The sequence below is a fragment of the Leptinotarsa decemlineata genome, unplaced genomic scaffold (genome assembly GCF_025532065.1).
Source record: "Leptinotarsa decemlineata unplaced genomic scaffold, Ldec_3_MD MMD2_tig00003798_RagTag_RagTag, whole genome shotgun sequence".
Lineage (NCBI taxonomy): Eukaryota > Metazoa > Arthropoda > Insecta > Coleoptera > Chrysomelidae > Leptinotarsa > Leptinotarsa decemlineata.
In genome coordinates this window covers 1,033,718-1,050,174 of record NW_027412596.1, presented here as the reverse complement: position 1 = coordinate 1,050,174, position 16,457 = coordinate 1,033,718, and the positions used below count along the sequence as shown (strand labels likewise).

Sequence of the window (16,457 nt, the reverse complement as noted above, 5' to 3'; positions counted from 1 at the left end):
TGAAACCTTGGAATTGCATTTTCACTTACACTCGTAGAGTGAGATGAAGTTAAGACATTGTCAATCTATCGAGAAGAGGATAGTTAGTGGAAAGCATTTTAACTAACATTAAAATTCAGCTCTGGAATCACATAATGAGAGAGAATATAAGTAGGTGAACCAAATGACCAGATTTCAAACAGACCGGCCTCCTTGCGTTCGCCATGAACCCTGCAGCCTTAAAAGATCAAGTTTATTCGACTGGCTTATAACAATGGGATAGGTTATTTTTTAGTGGGTATTTCAGTCAAATCTTTGTGGGCTATAGAAAAACTATTTTCTGCTATTCAAGCTTTCGAAAATGTATTTTTTCCTTCATCAAGAATATCTACAAAAAGTATGATGCAAACATTATACAGTAATAAAATATCAAAAATGGACTCACCAAAGTTACTTTAAAATATAAATCGGCATATAAATACAAACATAGAAAAGCCGAGAAGTCAAATGCAAATTTGACGTTGTAATTTTGTCACAGAACCAGAGAAAAAGTGATTTTTAAGTTATTTGCAAATACAGTGAGATTTTAATGATGTAATTATAAATAATTTCAATAAAAATATTATGTATCACTTACATCATCAAAATCTCACTGTATTTGCAAATATTTTAAAAATCACATTTTCTCTGGTGCTGTGACAAAATTTCAACGTCAAATTTGCATTTGACTTCTCGGCTTTTCTATGTTTGTATTTATATGCCGATTTATATTTTGAAGTAACTTTGGTGAGTCCATTTTTGATATTTTATTACTGTATAATGTTTGCATCATACTTTTTCGATTTCCGAAATCTTGAATAGCAGCAAATAGTTTTTCTATAGCCCACAGAGATTTGAGCATTAGGTAAATTTGCCTGTATTTTTTCTGCATCAGGTACTTTTCTTCGTGTTAGATCTTCTCTAGGAATGTGTATGGTTTTGTTCAATATATTGAATGTGAGATCTTGTTGTGTTTTGATTTGTACTTGTTCCTCGATAAGTGATTTATGACTGTTGAATTTATGGATGTTCAAGTTTTCCCAAATGTTCATGCGGTTTCCCTTGTTGATTTGTTTTATTAGTTTTATGTTCTCTGGTGGGGGGAAATTATGTTCGTTTTGTATGGCGTGTGTTGCAAGATTTGATTTATATACTGATGGATTTATGTATGCCTTTTTGTGCTCATTGTACCTTTGGATCAGTTTTTACTTGGTTTGGCCGATATAGAATCTGTTGCAGTCCGAGCATTGTATACTGTATATCCCGTTTTGGTCTTTGCCTTCTTCTTTTTCATAGTTGTTTATTTATTGTTTCATCTTTGTGTTCGGCTTGTATGTGATGTTGATGTTCAGTGGTTTGAAGATGTTTGTTAGTTTTTTGGTTTGGTGTCCTACGTACGTAAATGCTGTCCATCGTTGTGTTATTTTGTCTGTTGGGGTGGCTTAATCCTTGTTCTGTATTTTTTGTTTGATTCTGTTTACTAGTTCATCTATTGTCTTTTGGGTGTATCCGTTTTCGTTCGCTATTTGGTATATGATTTTCCGTTCTTTGTTTCGGGCTTCATTGCTGAGTGGTATCCTTAACATTCTATATATGAATGCGTTATAGGCAGCCATTTTGTGTGATGGTGGATGATTTGAACTTGCGGGTATGGTGGAACTTGTTTGTGTAGGTTTCCTGTATATTGCCATTTGAAATTGTGTTCTGTTGTGGTTATATCCTATGGTTATGTCCAGGTAGTTAAGTTTTGAGTTGTATTCTTCCTCAATGCTGAAACATAGTTTTTGATTTATTTCGTTAATTTCTTTTGTTATTTGTTCTATCCTTCTTCCATTCTTATTCCATTGTTTTGTGATAGGTACAGTCCATCGTCAACGTATCTGAACCATTCTCCTTTTTCATCATGTGTTTTTATTATTGTTGAGATTTTCTCATCTATGGTTTGCAGGTATATTTCGGATATAGTGCTAGATAGTGGGGATCCCATCGCTAGTCCATCTGTTTGTTTATAAATTTTCAGATTCGAAATAATTTTGATTAAGTATTGTATTTAGACTGTGTTCCATTTGGTTAATGTAGGTTTTGTCTATGTTTTGGTGTTTTAGGTTCTCAGATATGATGTTTATACTTTCGTTGACTGGTGTGTTGGAGTACATGTTTTTTATGTCGAGCGAGTACAGTTTAGTGTTCGGACTGACATTTGTCGTAGAGATTCTGTCTGTGCGTTCCATTGAATTTTTGATGCTGTAGTCGTTGTTCCTGTTGATTTTGTTTTTCAGTTCGTCGGCTATGATTTTTGAAATTTTGTATGAAGGTGCTCTGGTGAAATTGATAACCGGTCTTATAGGTTTATTTTCCTTATGTATCTTTATATGTGCGTTGAGTTTCGGTGCTTTTGGGTTGTTGACTGTGTATCTGTTCAATGCTTCGTTGTTAAAGATCTGTTTGTTGGATTTCATTAGGCTATTAATTTGTCTTTCATATTTTGTGGTTGGATCGCGATTCATCGTGCTAAAATCGTTTTCCGTTATATATTTGTTCACTTTTAAACTCAATTCCTGTTTTTCAGTAATAACTATGGCGTCACTTTTGTCGTCACTTCTTGAGAAGTTGATCTCCAACAACCTCACAGCAGTTAAAGCCAACAAAAATGACGCCACAGTTATTATTGAAAAACAGGAATTAAGTATGGAAGTGAACAAATATATAACGGAAAACGATTTTAGCACGATGAATCACGATCCAACCACAAAATATGAAAGACAAATTAATAGCCTACTAAAATCCAACAAACAGATCTTTAACAACGAAGCATTGAACAGATACACAGTCAACAACCCAAAAGCACCAAAACTCAACGCACAGATAAAGAAACATAGGGAAAATAAACCTATAAGACCGGTTATCAATTTCACCAGAGCACCTTCATACAAAATTTCAAAAATCATAGCCGACGAACTGAAAAACAAAATCAACAGGAACAACGACCACAGCATCAAAAATTCAATGGAACTCACAGACAGAATCACTACGACAAATGTCAGTCCGAACACTAAACTGTACTCGTTCGACATAAAAAACATGTACTCCAACATACCAGTCAACGAAAGTATAAACATCATATCTGAGAACCTAAAACACCAAAACATAGACAAAACCTACATTAACCAAATGGAACACAGTCTAAATACGATACTTAATCAAAATTATTTCGAATCTGAAGGGAAAATTTATAAACAAACAGATGGACTAGCGATGGGATCCCCACTATCTAGCATTATATCCGAAATATACCTGCAAACCATAGATGAGAAAATCTTAACAATAATAAAAACACATGATGAAAAAGGATAATGGTTCACATACGTTGACGATGGACTGTACATATCATAAAACAATGGAATAAGAATAGAACAAATAACAAAAGAAATTAACGAAATAAATCAAAAAGTATGTTTCAGCATTGAGGAAGAATACAACTCAAAACTTAACTACCTGGACATAACCATAGGATATAACCACAACAAAACACAATTTCAAATGGCAATATACAGGAAACCTACACAAACAAGCTCCACCATACCCGCAAGTTCAAACCATCCACCATCACACAAAATGGCTGCCTATAACGCATTCATATATAGAATGTTAAGGATACCACTCAGCAATGAAGCTCGAAACAAAGAACGGAAAATCATATACCAAATAGCGAACGAAAACGGATACACCTAAAAGACAATAGATAAACTAGAAAACAGAATCAACCAAAAAATACAGAACAAGGATCAAGCCACCCCAACAGACAAAACAACACAACGATGGACAGCATTTAAGTACGTAGGACACCAAACCAAAAAACTAACAAACATCTTCAAACCACTGAACATCAACATCACATACAAGCCGAACACAAAGATAACACAAAAAATAAACAACTATGAAAAAGAAGAAGACAAAGACCAAAAGGGGATATACAGTATGCAATGCTCGGACTGCAACAAATTCTATATCGGCCAAACCAAGAAAAAACTAATCCAAAGGTACAATGAGCACAAAAAGGCATACATAAATCCATCAGTATACAAAACAAACATATTTTCCCCCCACCAGAGAACATAAAACTAATTAAACAAATCAACAAGGGAAACCGCATGAACATTTGGGAAAACTTGAACATCCATAAATTCAACAGTCATAAATCACTCATCGAGGAACAAGTACAAACCAAAACACAACAAGATCTCACATTCAATATATTAAACAAAACCATACACATTTCTAGAGAAGATCTAACACGAAGAAGAGTATCTGATGCAAAACAAATACAGGCAAATTTACCCAAAGTACCTGAAATACCTGAGTTAAGACGCTCTGACCGCTCGAAATTAAAGTCGAAATTTCGAGATTGAAGTCGAAATTTCGAGATTCAAAGTCGTAACTTCCAAGAAAAAAATATGTGGCCCTTCTGCGCTTCCGTAGGAAAGTTATTTCTTCTCAATAAGAGACAAAATGGTAATTTTGTGAGAGGAACGGAAACATGTAATCAGTGAGGTTTTAGGATGGTGACTGTTAGTTCATATTCTCATTTTGCCATTATTTAAAAGAAACAAGGATATTTTGTGGCGAAAAATATTATGTAGTTCAAAATTCTTTCGAATTACTACTTTCAAAATCACATTTCCAATTATGAAACAAAACAATCAATTTCAAATGATTCAACTGTTGACAATTTCATATTTTCGTGCCTTCTATGAACTTTCCCTCCAATCGAACACATTTTTCTATGGGCTTTCCATTATTTCCTCCAACTCTTCTCAGTTCTCTAGGTGTGATTTCTCTACACACTGGTATAATTCTTACACTGAGATAGTCCTCATTTGTTGGCCTATCATTATAAACTTCATTTTTCAAGTTTCCCCATGAATAAAAATTCAGTGGAGTTGAATCTGGGGATCGTGGTGGCCATACTACGAGAGGGCTATTGGGTCCTATCCATTTCATAGGTAGATTCCTATTCAACCAAAAATCTTTTTATGCAACTATTGTGAACTGGTGAAGCATCTGACTGAAAAATCATGGTGTGTCACACATCCAAAGGTAGTTCTTTCAACACATCGGAAAATGCATTTTCGAGGAAATCAACGAATAGTCGTCCGTTTAAATTTTGATCGAAAAAAAATGGCCCGATAATATTTTAGTTGGGGATACCACACCCCACATTAACTTTCTGAGATATTTGGTCTCTACAATTCACCACCCAATTTGGATTTTGTTCAGCCCAAAACCTCATGTTCTGGAAAGAAACGACACTATTCGTGGTAAAGGTAGCCTCATCACTGAATAAGAAATACTTTAAAATATCCCTGTCATTGGGATAATTTTCCTGCATCCATAAACAATACTCTTCATGCCAGATTTCATCTCCTTCGTGCAAAGTATGTAAAAATTCGAGTTTGAACGCATGCATTTTATGCCTCTTTAAACACCTCCATATTTTACTGCGGCTCATAATGAGTTGAAGCGATAAGTTCCTCAAACTAATTTTAGGATCAGCTTGATGAGCCGCCAATATTGTATCATCATCAATATGATGTTTTACAATTTTTCTGTCTTCTGTTACTTGGCCGGTGCTCACCAATAGAGTATATATTTTATGTACAGTTCCAGGCTGTACAGCTACCTCTAGCGGGTGTCTTCTATCAAATTCAACGGCCGCTTCACGATAAGACCTCACCCGCTCACCAACAACTAAAACAATTTCAATTTCCGCTTGAAGTGACAGACGTGCCATGTTGAACTTTGTCAATCGAAATGAGCTGATATCAGTTGAAATGGGAACTTCAGAAATATTAAAATATGAACAGGAACTCACGAACAGAAAACAACTGGGACACAGAAACAATATCCAACACAAATACAGGAACAAAAAACACAATGGAGAAAAACACGACAGAAACAACAGGAACAACGGTGATTCAAAGAACAACAATAATAGAAACAATAACTGCATTGAAAACTGGTCTGGGGGTTAATACAACAAGATCTTTCACCAATATTGTCAGGTTGACAGTAAATATCAATGAGCAACTGTTTTCCATGGTGATTTCAGGGCACCGCATGATTTAATGAAACTGATGTAATTCAATCCCTTCAAATGATTTCAGACAACAATTCAGCAAGTAGGCAAAATAATCTAAATTCTACCTGTTCACCGAGTGCGATTTTTTCTTTAAAAATTAACAGTTGTTTCGGTGTTTCAGTGAGTTTGAAGATTAATTTTGTTTCGGATGGTGAAATGTTTCCTCAATATTTTGATAAAAGACCCCGCACTATTATTAACTACTAATTATTCCTATTTTATTAATAATAATAAAATTAATAAAATTGAGTATATTTTGCACGATTAGTTAATCAAGTGATTTACATAACCTCAAAAGTACTCAACACTTGGCACGAGTTCTCACCAACAACGGTTTTTTTTTGTGTTGTAAGTATACTTTTTTTATTTATATCGAAAATGTTGTTGAAAATGGTCAAAAAAGATTCTGTGAAAGTTAATTTTTATTAAAATTGGCAAACTTTTTTTTTGTATTCATTTTTTTACCATTTCTAACCAAATATTTTTGATATAAATATGAAAAATATAATTTTTCGCTTTCGTAAAACAGCCTAATATTTACATGAATATGTAAATGTATATGAATATTGAATATTTTATAACTAGGGCCAAGTTTTTGACATTACGGCAAAAATATTGATCTTATGAAAAATTAATTTTAATTTAATTTTATCAAAAAAATTTCTTTTATGATTTTTTCTTAGAACCGATAGGAAAGCCGTAATTTCACAATTTAGATTTTCATAGTTTCCAAAAATCTGAATCAATCATTACGAATCTTCATTTTGAAATTACGATGGAAATATTGGTCGTATGAGAAAATTATAAGAAACAAATTTTTACTAAAATTCAATTTTTTACAACTTTTGTTTTAACATTTTTTTTATAAAACTATTTTTTTTGCTACAATTTCAAAAATTCAAACTAATCATTTCAAAATAGCGGTGAAAATCCTGGCCCTAATTATAACTATAACGTTTTTCATCATTAAGTAATTTCATTAATTCTATTTATGTGTGTTTTGTACAGTGAGCAATGCCAAGAAAACGCAAAGGGGCTGATTTGAGCCGTAATACAAGTAGATATTTTTACACACTTACACACTTACAATAAGTTAGTTTTTTTTTATCTACACTAGAAATATATATATATATATATATATATATATATATATATATATATATATATATATATATATATATATATATATATATATATCAAGAATGAAATAATTCGTGGACACAACACTCAGAAAATAGGGTTTGCAAACAAGTGTTACCCATCTTTACATTTGGCTGCACCGCGCTGATGAGGCCAATAGCCAGTAACACGTGTCCGCGGTTTGCCCCTATTTTTTTAGTGTTGTGTTCACGAATTATTTCATTCTTGATTTGTATCATACACACTGGATAAAATCTCTATCTGTATATATATATATATATATACACATATATATATATATATATATATATATATATATATATATATATATATATATATATATATATATATATATATATATATATACAGAGATATAGATATTATTGAGTGTGTATGATATAAATCAAAAGGAGGAAATTCGTGGACATGACACTCAAGAAATATGGAGGCAAACCGCGGACACGTGTTTCTGGCTATTGGCCTCATCAGCGCGGTGCAGCCAATTGCAAAGTTGGACAACAACTGGTTACCAAAAATGGAAAAAAAAAACATCACATATACATCACATGTCCACATATATATATATATATATATATATATTAATCAAATGGTATCTTGAGGTTGCAGTCAAGGTCAATGATGAAAACTCTTTGCTAGTTTGTCAAGCTTTCGGAAATGTTTATTTCCTTCTTCAGGACAACTGAAAAGATGATTTTAAAAATATATGTATACAACGTTACAGATATAACTTACTCAACATGAGATTGATATAAAAAATCAGCAGCAAATCGAAACGAAAAATATTTTGAAAATTAATTTTGACATGAATCTATAAATGACAAGTATTTGTTGATAACGTAAAATAATAATTTGTTTTACATCAGTTACATACTGGATGAATCAGCATTACTATTTCTTCTTCGATTATCGTTATCTAATTCAAACAAATAAGTATAAATTTGACTGAGACCATTCAAGTCAGTTCTTTCATTCGTGGATTTTAATTCTCCATTTATGTGTATCATTTCTAGAAAAGAACGTTTGTAGGAATTTTGTTCAATTTCTAAAATACTAGCATTAGTATAGTCCATTTGGTGGTCTAATGAATTTATATGTTCTGATAATGCACATGATGAAACATATCTTCTGCAATATATATATATATATATATATATATATATATATATATATATATATATATACTGGTCTGGGGGTTAATACAACAAGATCATTCAACAATATTGTCAGGTTGACAGTAAATATCAATGAGCAACTGTTTTCCATTGTGATTTCAGGGCACCGCATGATTCAATGAAACTGATGTAATTCAATCCCTTCAAATGATTTCAGACAACAATTCAGCAAGTTGGTGAAATAATCTAATTTGAATTCGACATTTTGGTATATTTGTCATTCGTCAACAATAGATGTACCCTCAAATCTAAAATACCACAATCGCAGTACAACTACTAAATATAACTAAAACATTTCAAAAGCTGACTGTCTCTGCTCGGTGTAATCTGGCACCAACAATTGTGAACCCCCTAAGAGAAGAATTGTTTCAAAAACAAATACTTGTTTGAAGTTCGACAAGAAATGCGAATTTCTTTAACAAATTACCTGCTCAAGACCTTTGGAAAGGTATCACATCAGTGAGTAATGCAGAAAAGAAAAGGGGTCGTGGAAAAAATGTTTCCAAATCCAAAATAAAAAACTTGAATAGAGGCCAAGTAATGGGCATAAGCAAAGCAAACATCATATGGCCAGGTCTTTCCGCTCCGATTCTGAGAGAAAAAGAACTGGTGGAGCAACAGCAGTTACCTGAAGATCCAGAAGGAGAGAAGAAACTTATCGCTCTGAGGGATCAAATGGGCAAGTTCAAGCATCAGAAGTTGAGTCCGATTGAGAGGGGATGGTCAGGTGCCAAGTTCCCTGGTAAAATTATCGGGCCTCCAGATCCAGTTGGAGAAGATACTTCTGAGGGATTCAATACCAAAGTACTTGAATTGAAAACCGTTTTTAATATGAAGGGAAATTTTGGAAAAAAACGAAGACTCTCAGTGCTCAGCGTAACTGGGAACGGAAATGGTCTTGGTGGTTTTGCTTTGGGAAAAGGACTAGAAACTAAAATTGCAATTTTCGGAAATCTAAAAATAGGGCAGGGCAAAAGCTTATTCATGTAAAGCGGTTCAACGATCACACTGTTTGTCATAACTTCTTTACCCAGTTTGCCACCACAAAGATTTATGTGTATCGGAATCCTGAAGGATACGGTATTGTTTGTCATAGAGCTATAAAAACTATTTGTGAAATGGTGTGCATCAAGAATCTCCACGCCAAAATAGAAGGTTCTAAAAATGTTAGTAAAATTACCAAAGCCTTTTTTTTGGGGCTTATCAGACAGAAATCTCCTGAGGAAATAGCCGAAGAGAAAAACCTTCATTTGGTCCAATTCTGCAAGGAAAACAACTTTTACCCCACCGTTATTGCATCTCCAAAAGAATGCCGGAAGCAGGAAAAAATTCCCAAAGATGAAATTTTAGATTATAAACAGTACTGTTTTGACGAAAAGGTTGTTCTGAAGAAGAAGAAGCTTCCACCATTTTACTCTACATATGAATCTTATGAAATGTACCTCAGGAAGCAGGAGGAACTGAGGAATCAAGATCAAGTTAGAAATCACTTAATATCCGAGTATGAAAGTGATTTAATCTAAATTCTACCTGTTCACCGAGTGCGATTTTTTCTTTGAAAATTAACAGTTGTTTCGGTGTTGCAATGAGTATGAAGATTAATTTTGTTCCGGATGGTAAAATGTTTCCTCAATATTTTGATAAAGGACCCCGCACATTTCTTATGAGAAATGGCTTGCCTTAAATTTTGCCGAAATTTTGATATGTTTTAGTTCTTGATGTGCTTATTGAAAGTGTTCACAGCCAAAGCTCAGAATTGTACAGTTTTTAAAATGTGAACCTTTGAATATAGATTTTTTCCATTTCTTGCAGTTTTCGCTCATCAATCGAGAGCTCTCACTTCTGATTGGGATAGAATTTGGATGTTCAGCAACCAGAATTAGTTTTACGGATAACCTTCTTCAGTTATAATAGATGCCGCCATCGATAATTTTTCATACACTGCTTCACACTATCTCGATAATCTGAGAATGTGGTGCTGTGACATTTTCGTCAGATAGGCTCAAAATGGATGATAGCATCTCACAGCATCTGTATCTTTCATACCTGAGAGTACTCTTTGGATAGAATGAAGGGGTTCGGGTATTGGAAACGAACTATTTTGCGCCGTAATATGTTTCACCTAAAAATGGGCTGTTCCATCGCGAGTGGCGGGCAGTGTATATCACTTTAGCCAACTCCATTCAGGTGATAGGTGCATTTTTAGCATTTCCATCAGTCCTGAGAGTTTCATCATTCCACCTCGAACATTACGGAAGATACGGGGGTGTTTCCATAAGAAGTGAGACAAATTCGGATTTTTCAGGACTGAAATTTTTTCAAGTAAAAAGTGTATTCGTAGTGAGTTGGTAGTCTTGATCACGATTCTGAAGGAATTTTGAGCCTATTTTGCCCCCTAATATGTTTTACCGTAAAAATGGTGTGTTCCATCGCGAGTGGCTGACAGTGTATATCACTTTGGTCAACCCCATTCAGGTGGTAGGTGCCTTTTGAGCATTTCCATCAGTCCTGAAAGTTTTATCGTTCTCCCTCAAATATTACGGAAGATACGGGGGTGTTTCCATGAGAATATATATATATATATATATATATATATATATATATATATATATATATATATATATATATATATATATATATATACATATATATATATATATATATATATATATATATATATATATATATATATATATATATATATATATAGAGTGTGTCTCACTTCTGATGGAAATGCTAAAAATGCACCTATCACCTGAATGGAGTTGGCCAAAGCGATATACACTGCTCGCCACTCGCGATGGAACAGCCCATTTTTAGGTGAAACATATTACGGCGCAAAATAGTTCGTTTCCAATACCCGAACCCCTTCATTCTATCCGAAGAGTACTCTCAGGTATGAAAGATACAGATGCTGTGAGATGCTATCATCCATTTTGAGCCTATCTGACGAAAATGTCACAGCACCACATTCTCAGATTATCGAGATAGTGTGAAGCAGTGTATGAAAAATTATCGATGGCGGCATCTATTATAACTGAAGAAGGTTATCCGTAAAACTAATTCTGGTTGCTGAACATCCAAATTCTATCCCAATCAGAAGTGAGAGCTCTCGATTGATGAGCAAAAACTGCAAGAAATGGAAAAAATCTATATTCAAAGGTTCACATTTTAAAAACTGTACAATTCTGAGCTTTGGCTGTGAACACTTTCAATAAGCACATCAAGAACTAAAACATATCAAAATTTCGGCAAAATTTAAGGCAAGCCATTTCTCATAAGAAATGTGCGGGGTCCTTTATCAAAATATTGAGGAAACATTTTACCATCCGGAACAAAATTAATCTTCATACTCATTGCAACACCGAAACAACTGTTAATTTTCAAAGAAAAAATCGCACTCGGTGAACAGGTAGAATTTAGATTAAATCACTTTCATACTCGGATATTAAGTGATTTCTAACTTGATCTTGATTCCTCAGTTTCTCCTGCTTCCTGAGGTATATTTCATAAGATTCATATGTAGAGTAAAATGGTGGAAGCTTCTTCTTCTTCAGAACAACGTTTTCGTCAAAACAGTACTGTTTATAATCTAAAATTTCATCCTTGGGAATTTCTTCCTGCTTCCGGCATTCTTTTGGAGATGCAATAACGGTGGGGTAAAAGTTGTTTTCCTTGCAGAATTGGACCAAATGAAGGTTTTTCTCTTCGGCTATTTCTTCAGGAGATTTCTGTCTGACAAGCCCCAAAAAAAAGGCTTTGGTAATTTTACTAACATTTTTAGAACCTTCTATTTTGGCGTGGAGATTCTTGATGCACACCATTTTACAAATAGTTTTTATAGCTCTATGACAAACAATACCGTATCCTTCAGGATTCCGATACACATAAATCTTTGTGGTGGCAAACTGGGTAAAGAAGTCATGACAAACAGTGTGATCGTTGAACCGCTTTACATGAATAAGCTTTTGCCCTGCCCTATTTTTAGATTTCCGAATGGCAATTTTAGTTTCTAGTCCTTTTCCCAAAGCAAAACCACCAAGACCATTTCCGTTCCCAGTTACGCTGAGCACTGAGAGTCTTCGTTTTCTTCCAAAATTTCCTTTCATATTAAAAACGGTTTTCAATTCAAGTACTTTGGTATTGAATCCCTCAGAAGTATCTTCTCCAACTGGATCTGGAGGCCCGATACTTTTACCAGGGAACTTGGCACCTGACCATCCCCTCTCAATCGGACTCAACTTCTGATGCTTGAACTTGCCCATTTGATCCCTCAGAGCGATAAGTTTCTTCTCTCCTTCTGGATCTTCAGGTAACTGCTGTTGCTCCACCAGTTCTTTTTCTCTTAGAATCGGAGAGGAAAGACATGGCCATATGATGTTTGCTTTGCTTATGCCCATTACTTGGCCTCTATTCAAGTTTTTTATTTTGGATTTGGAAACATTTTTTCCACGACCCCTTTTCTTTTCTGCATTACTCACTGATGTGATACCTTTCCAAAGGTCTTGAGCAGGTAATTTGTTAAAGAAATTCGCATTTCTTGTCGAACTTCAAACAAGTATTTGTTTTTGAAACAATTCTTCTCTTAGGGGGTTCACAATTGTTGGTGCCAGATTACACCGAGCAGAGACAGTCAGCTTTTGAAATGTTTTAGTTATATTTAGTAGTTGTACTGCGATTGTGGTATTTTAGATTTGAGGGTACATCTATTGTTTACGAATGACAAATATACCAAAATGTCGAATTCAAATTAGATTATTTCACCAACTTGCTGAATTGTTGTCTGAAATCATTTGAAGGGATTGAATTACATCAGTTTCATTGAATCATGCGGTGCCCTGAAATCACAATGGAAAACAGTTGCTCATTGATATTTACTGTCAACCTGACAATATTGTTGAATGATCTTGTTGTATTAACCCCCAGACCAGTTTCATTGCATTTGTTGTTTCTAGTATTGTTGTTTTTTGAATCACCGCTGTTTCTATTGTTTCTGCCGTGTTTTTGTTCCCATTGTGTTTATTGCTCCTGTATTTTTGTTGGATATTGTTCCTGTGTTCCAGTTGTCTTCTGTTCGTGAGTTCCTGTTCATATTTTGATATTTCTGAAGTTTCCATTTTAACTGGTATCAGCTCATTTCGATTGACAAAGTTCAACACAAGTCTGTCACTTCAAGCAAAAATTGAAATTGCTTTAATTGTTGGTGAAGGGGTGAGGTCTTATCGTGAAGCGGCCGCTGAATTCAATAGAAGAGGTAAGCTAGAGGTAAGCTGTACACTCTGGAACTGTACATAAATTTTATAATCTATTCGTGAGCACCGGCCAAGTAACAAAAGACAGAATAATTGTAAAATATCATATTGATGATGATACGATATTGGCGGCTCATCAAGCTGATCGTAGATTTATTTTGAGGAACATATCGCTTCAACTCAATATGAGCCGCAGTAAAGTATGGAGGTATTTGAAGAGGCGTTCAAAGAGGCATAAAATGCGTGTGTTCGAACCCAAATTTTCACATACTTTGCAGGAAGGAGATGAAATCCGTCGAATGGAGTATTGTTCATGGATGCAGGAAAATTATCTCAATGACAGGAATTTTTTAAAGTATATCTCATATACAGCCTACCTTTAACACGAATGGTGTTGTATCTTCCCAGAACATGAGATTTTGGGCTGAACAAAATCCAAATTGGGTGGTGAATTGTAGAGACCAAATATATCAGAAAGTTAATGTGTGTTGTGGTATCCTGAACGAAAATATTATTGGGCCATTTTTTTCCGATCAAAATTTAAACGAACGACTATTCGTTGATTTTCTCGAAAATACATTTTCCGATGTGTTGGAAGAACTACCTTTGGATGTGAGACAGGGCATGATTTTTTTCAGTTAGATGGTTCACCAGTTCACAATAGTGGCATAACAAGGGTTTGGTTGAATAGGAATCTACCTATGAAATGGATAGGACCCAATAGCCCTCTCGTAGTATGGCCACCACGATCCCCAGATTCAACTCCACTGGATTTTCGTTAATGAGGAAACTTGAAAAATAAAGTTTATAAGGATAGGCCAACAAATAAGGAAGATCTCCGTGCAAGAATTATACAAGCGTGTGAAGAAATCACACCTAGAGAACTGAAAAGAGTTGGAGGAAATAATAGAAGGCGCATAGAAAAATGTGTTCGATTGAAGGAAAATTTCATAGAAGGCACGAAAATATAAAATTGTCAACAGTTAAATCATTTGAAATTGATTGTTTTGTTTTTTTATTGAAAATGTGATTTTGAAAGTAGTACGTTTGAACTACATAACATTTTTCGCCACAAAATATCCTTGTTTTTTTTTTTAATGATGGGAAAATGAGAATATGAACTAACAATAACCATCCTAAAACCTCACTGATTACCTGTTTCCGTTCTTCTTACAAAATTACCATTTTCTCTCTTATTGAGAAGGAATAACTTCCCTGACAACAAAATGAAAAATAAAATATTTATGTGAAAACAAAAGTCGAGTACCTCCTAAACGATTTCGTTCATGTTTTGATGTCAAAACCAAAAAAAATCTACTTCAATTATTACGGAAGATACGGAGGTGTTTCCATGAGAAGTGAAACAAATTCAGATTTTGCAGGACTGAAATTTTTTCAGGAAAAAAGTGTAATCGTAGTAAGTTGGTAGTCCTGTGTATATCACTTTGGCCAACCCCTTTCACGTGGTAGGTGTATTTTGAGCATTTCTATCAGTCCTGAGAGTTTCATCTGTCTACCTCGAATATTACGGAAGATGCGGGGGTGTTTCCATGAGGAGTGAGACACACTGTATATACCTGATACCACCATTCAGACGTTTTTTTTGTTATTATCATTTTGTTCGTTATTACATTCTTCATTTCGATTCATATTGTACGATATTCATTTGAGCCTAGCTTGAAACACAACTGTCTGCTGATACTATTCCAAAATGATCGTTAACTACTTGAGAAACATCCACGAACTTGAATCATTCATGATGGATAAATTACCGTAAAATAAATAGCTCCACCATATGAAACTATATTGAACTACGATCAGTGTACTTTTTGTGATGCAATTTTCCTTTTGCTATGAAATGTATTTTTTGAAAAGCATTCAATGATCATAACTATCAGTATGAGATGAATAAATTGAAGAGAAAATACCTCCTCGATAAAAAAGTCAAGCGCTAGTATGATCTTCTAGTATTGAATTGGGGGATATTCAGATTCATTTTCAAATGAAAATCTCTCAACTTTGATATCTTCAATAACTACTCAGTCAATTCTTGAATGAATTGTAGCTAATAATTCTTTTGAATAATCGGAACTGTCAGGAATTTTCAGTATATTTTCTGTGTCAGTAGTACTTATTCAATATATCTTTTGTTTTGATTGGAATACATTTAATATTCAGCCAGTGATGGAAACACCTTTCAATGATTTTCTGCATTCAAAACAATTTTCAATGAAATTGTCTGATTCAATAAACCACTATAGATATGGAACTTTTGCAATCCGTCGTATATAAACACAAAATTCAATTAAATTCCTCCACATTCATGGTCCCGCTCGATTTCGTATCGTTCAGAACAGCCGATCTGGAGATAATGGAGAAGAAAATCCTCATTGTTTGATATCCAAACCGATTTGATAACTTTCTCTAATCTCCTGGTAACAATAGTCAAATAGATTTCCAATACCAGAGAATTTATTGGTTTTGTAACAGTTCAAAACTTTATTCATCAATTATACTGGGATATCTGCGGTTAGTTTCAGTTTGTGCAAAGTTTGTAAAATGGTATGTGAATTCGTTTCCGTGACTATTGGTGTTGGAACACCTCCATAGCAGATGGCGTGTTATATTCATTATGAATTTATATATATCCTGATTTCAAAGTTTTCTAATACTAGGTGGATTTTATTTCAATTAATCGTGAGTTGGGTCATGTAA

General features: G+C 34.1%; 2 protein-coding genes across 2 annotated transcripts; one reads left to right on the top strand and one right to left on the bottom strand.

Annotated features, from left to right (window-relative positions):
* The first annotated feature begins 8,713 nt into the window (after nucleotides 1-8,713).
* LOC141483658 (small ribosomal subunit protein uS5m-like) lies at nucleotides 8,714-9,990 on the top strand. Its single transcript, XM_074178432.1, has one exon. It carries the CDS (start codon nucleotides 9,031-9,033, stop codon nucleotides 9,478-9,480), a length of 450 nt encoding a protein of 149 aa, XP_074034533.1. The 5' UTR covers nucleotides 8,714-9,030; the 3' UTR covers nucleotides 9,481-9,990.
* A 1,919-nt stretch (nucleotides 9,991-11,909) lies between these two features.
* On the bottom strand, nucleotides 11,910-13,207 carry LOC141483640 (small ribosomal subunit protein uS5m-like). Its single transcript, XM_074178406.1, has one exon. The coding sequence runs from the start codon at nucleotides 12,888-12,890 to the stop codon at nucleotides 11,910-11,912; it is 981 nt and encodes a 326-aa protein (XP_074034507.1). The 5' UTR covers nucleotides 12,891-13,207.
* Between the last annotated feature and the right edge of the window lie 3,250 nt (nucleotides 13,208-16,457).

What these genes read in the sequence shown, in the direction of transcription:
- LOC141483658 (XM_074178432.1), top strand. Translation starts at nt 9,031, where the DNA reads ATGGGCATAAGCAAAGCAAACATCATATGGCCAGGTCTTTCCGCTCCG.
- LOC141483640 (XM_074178406.1), bottom strand. Translation starts at nt 12,890, where the DNA reads ATGGGCATAAGCAAAGCAAACATCATATGGCCATGTCTTTCCTCTCCG.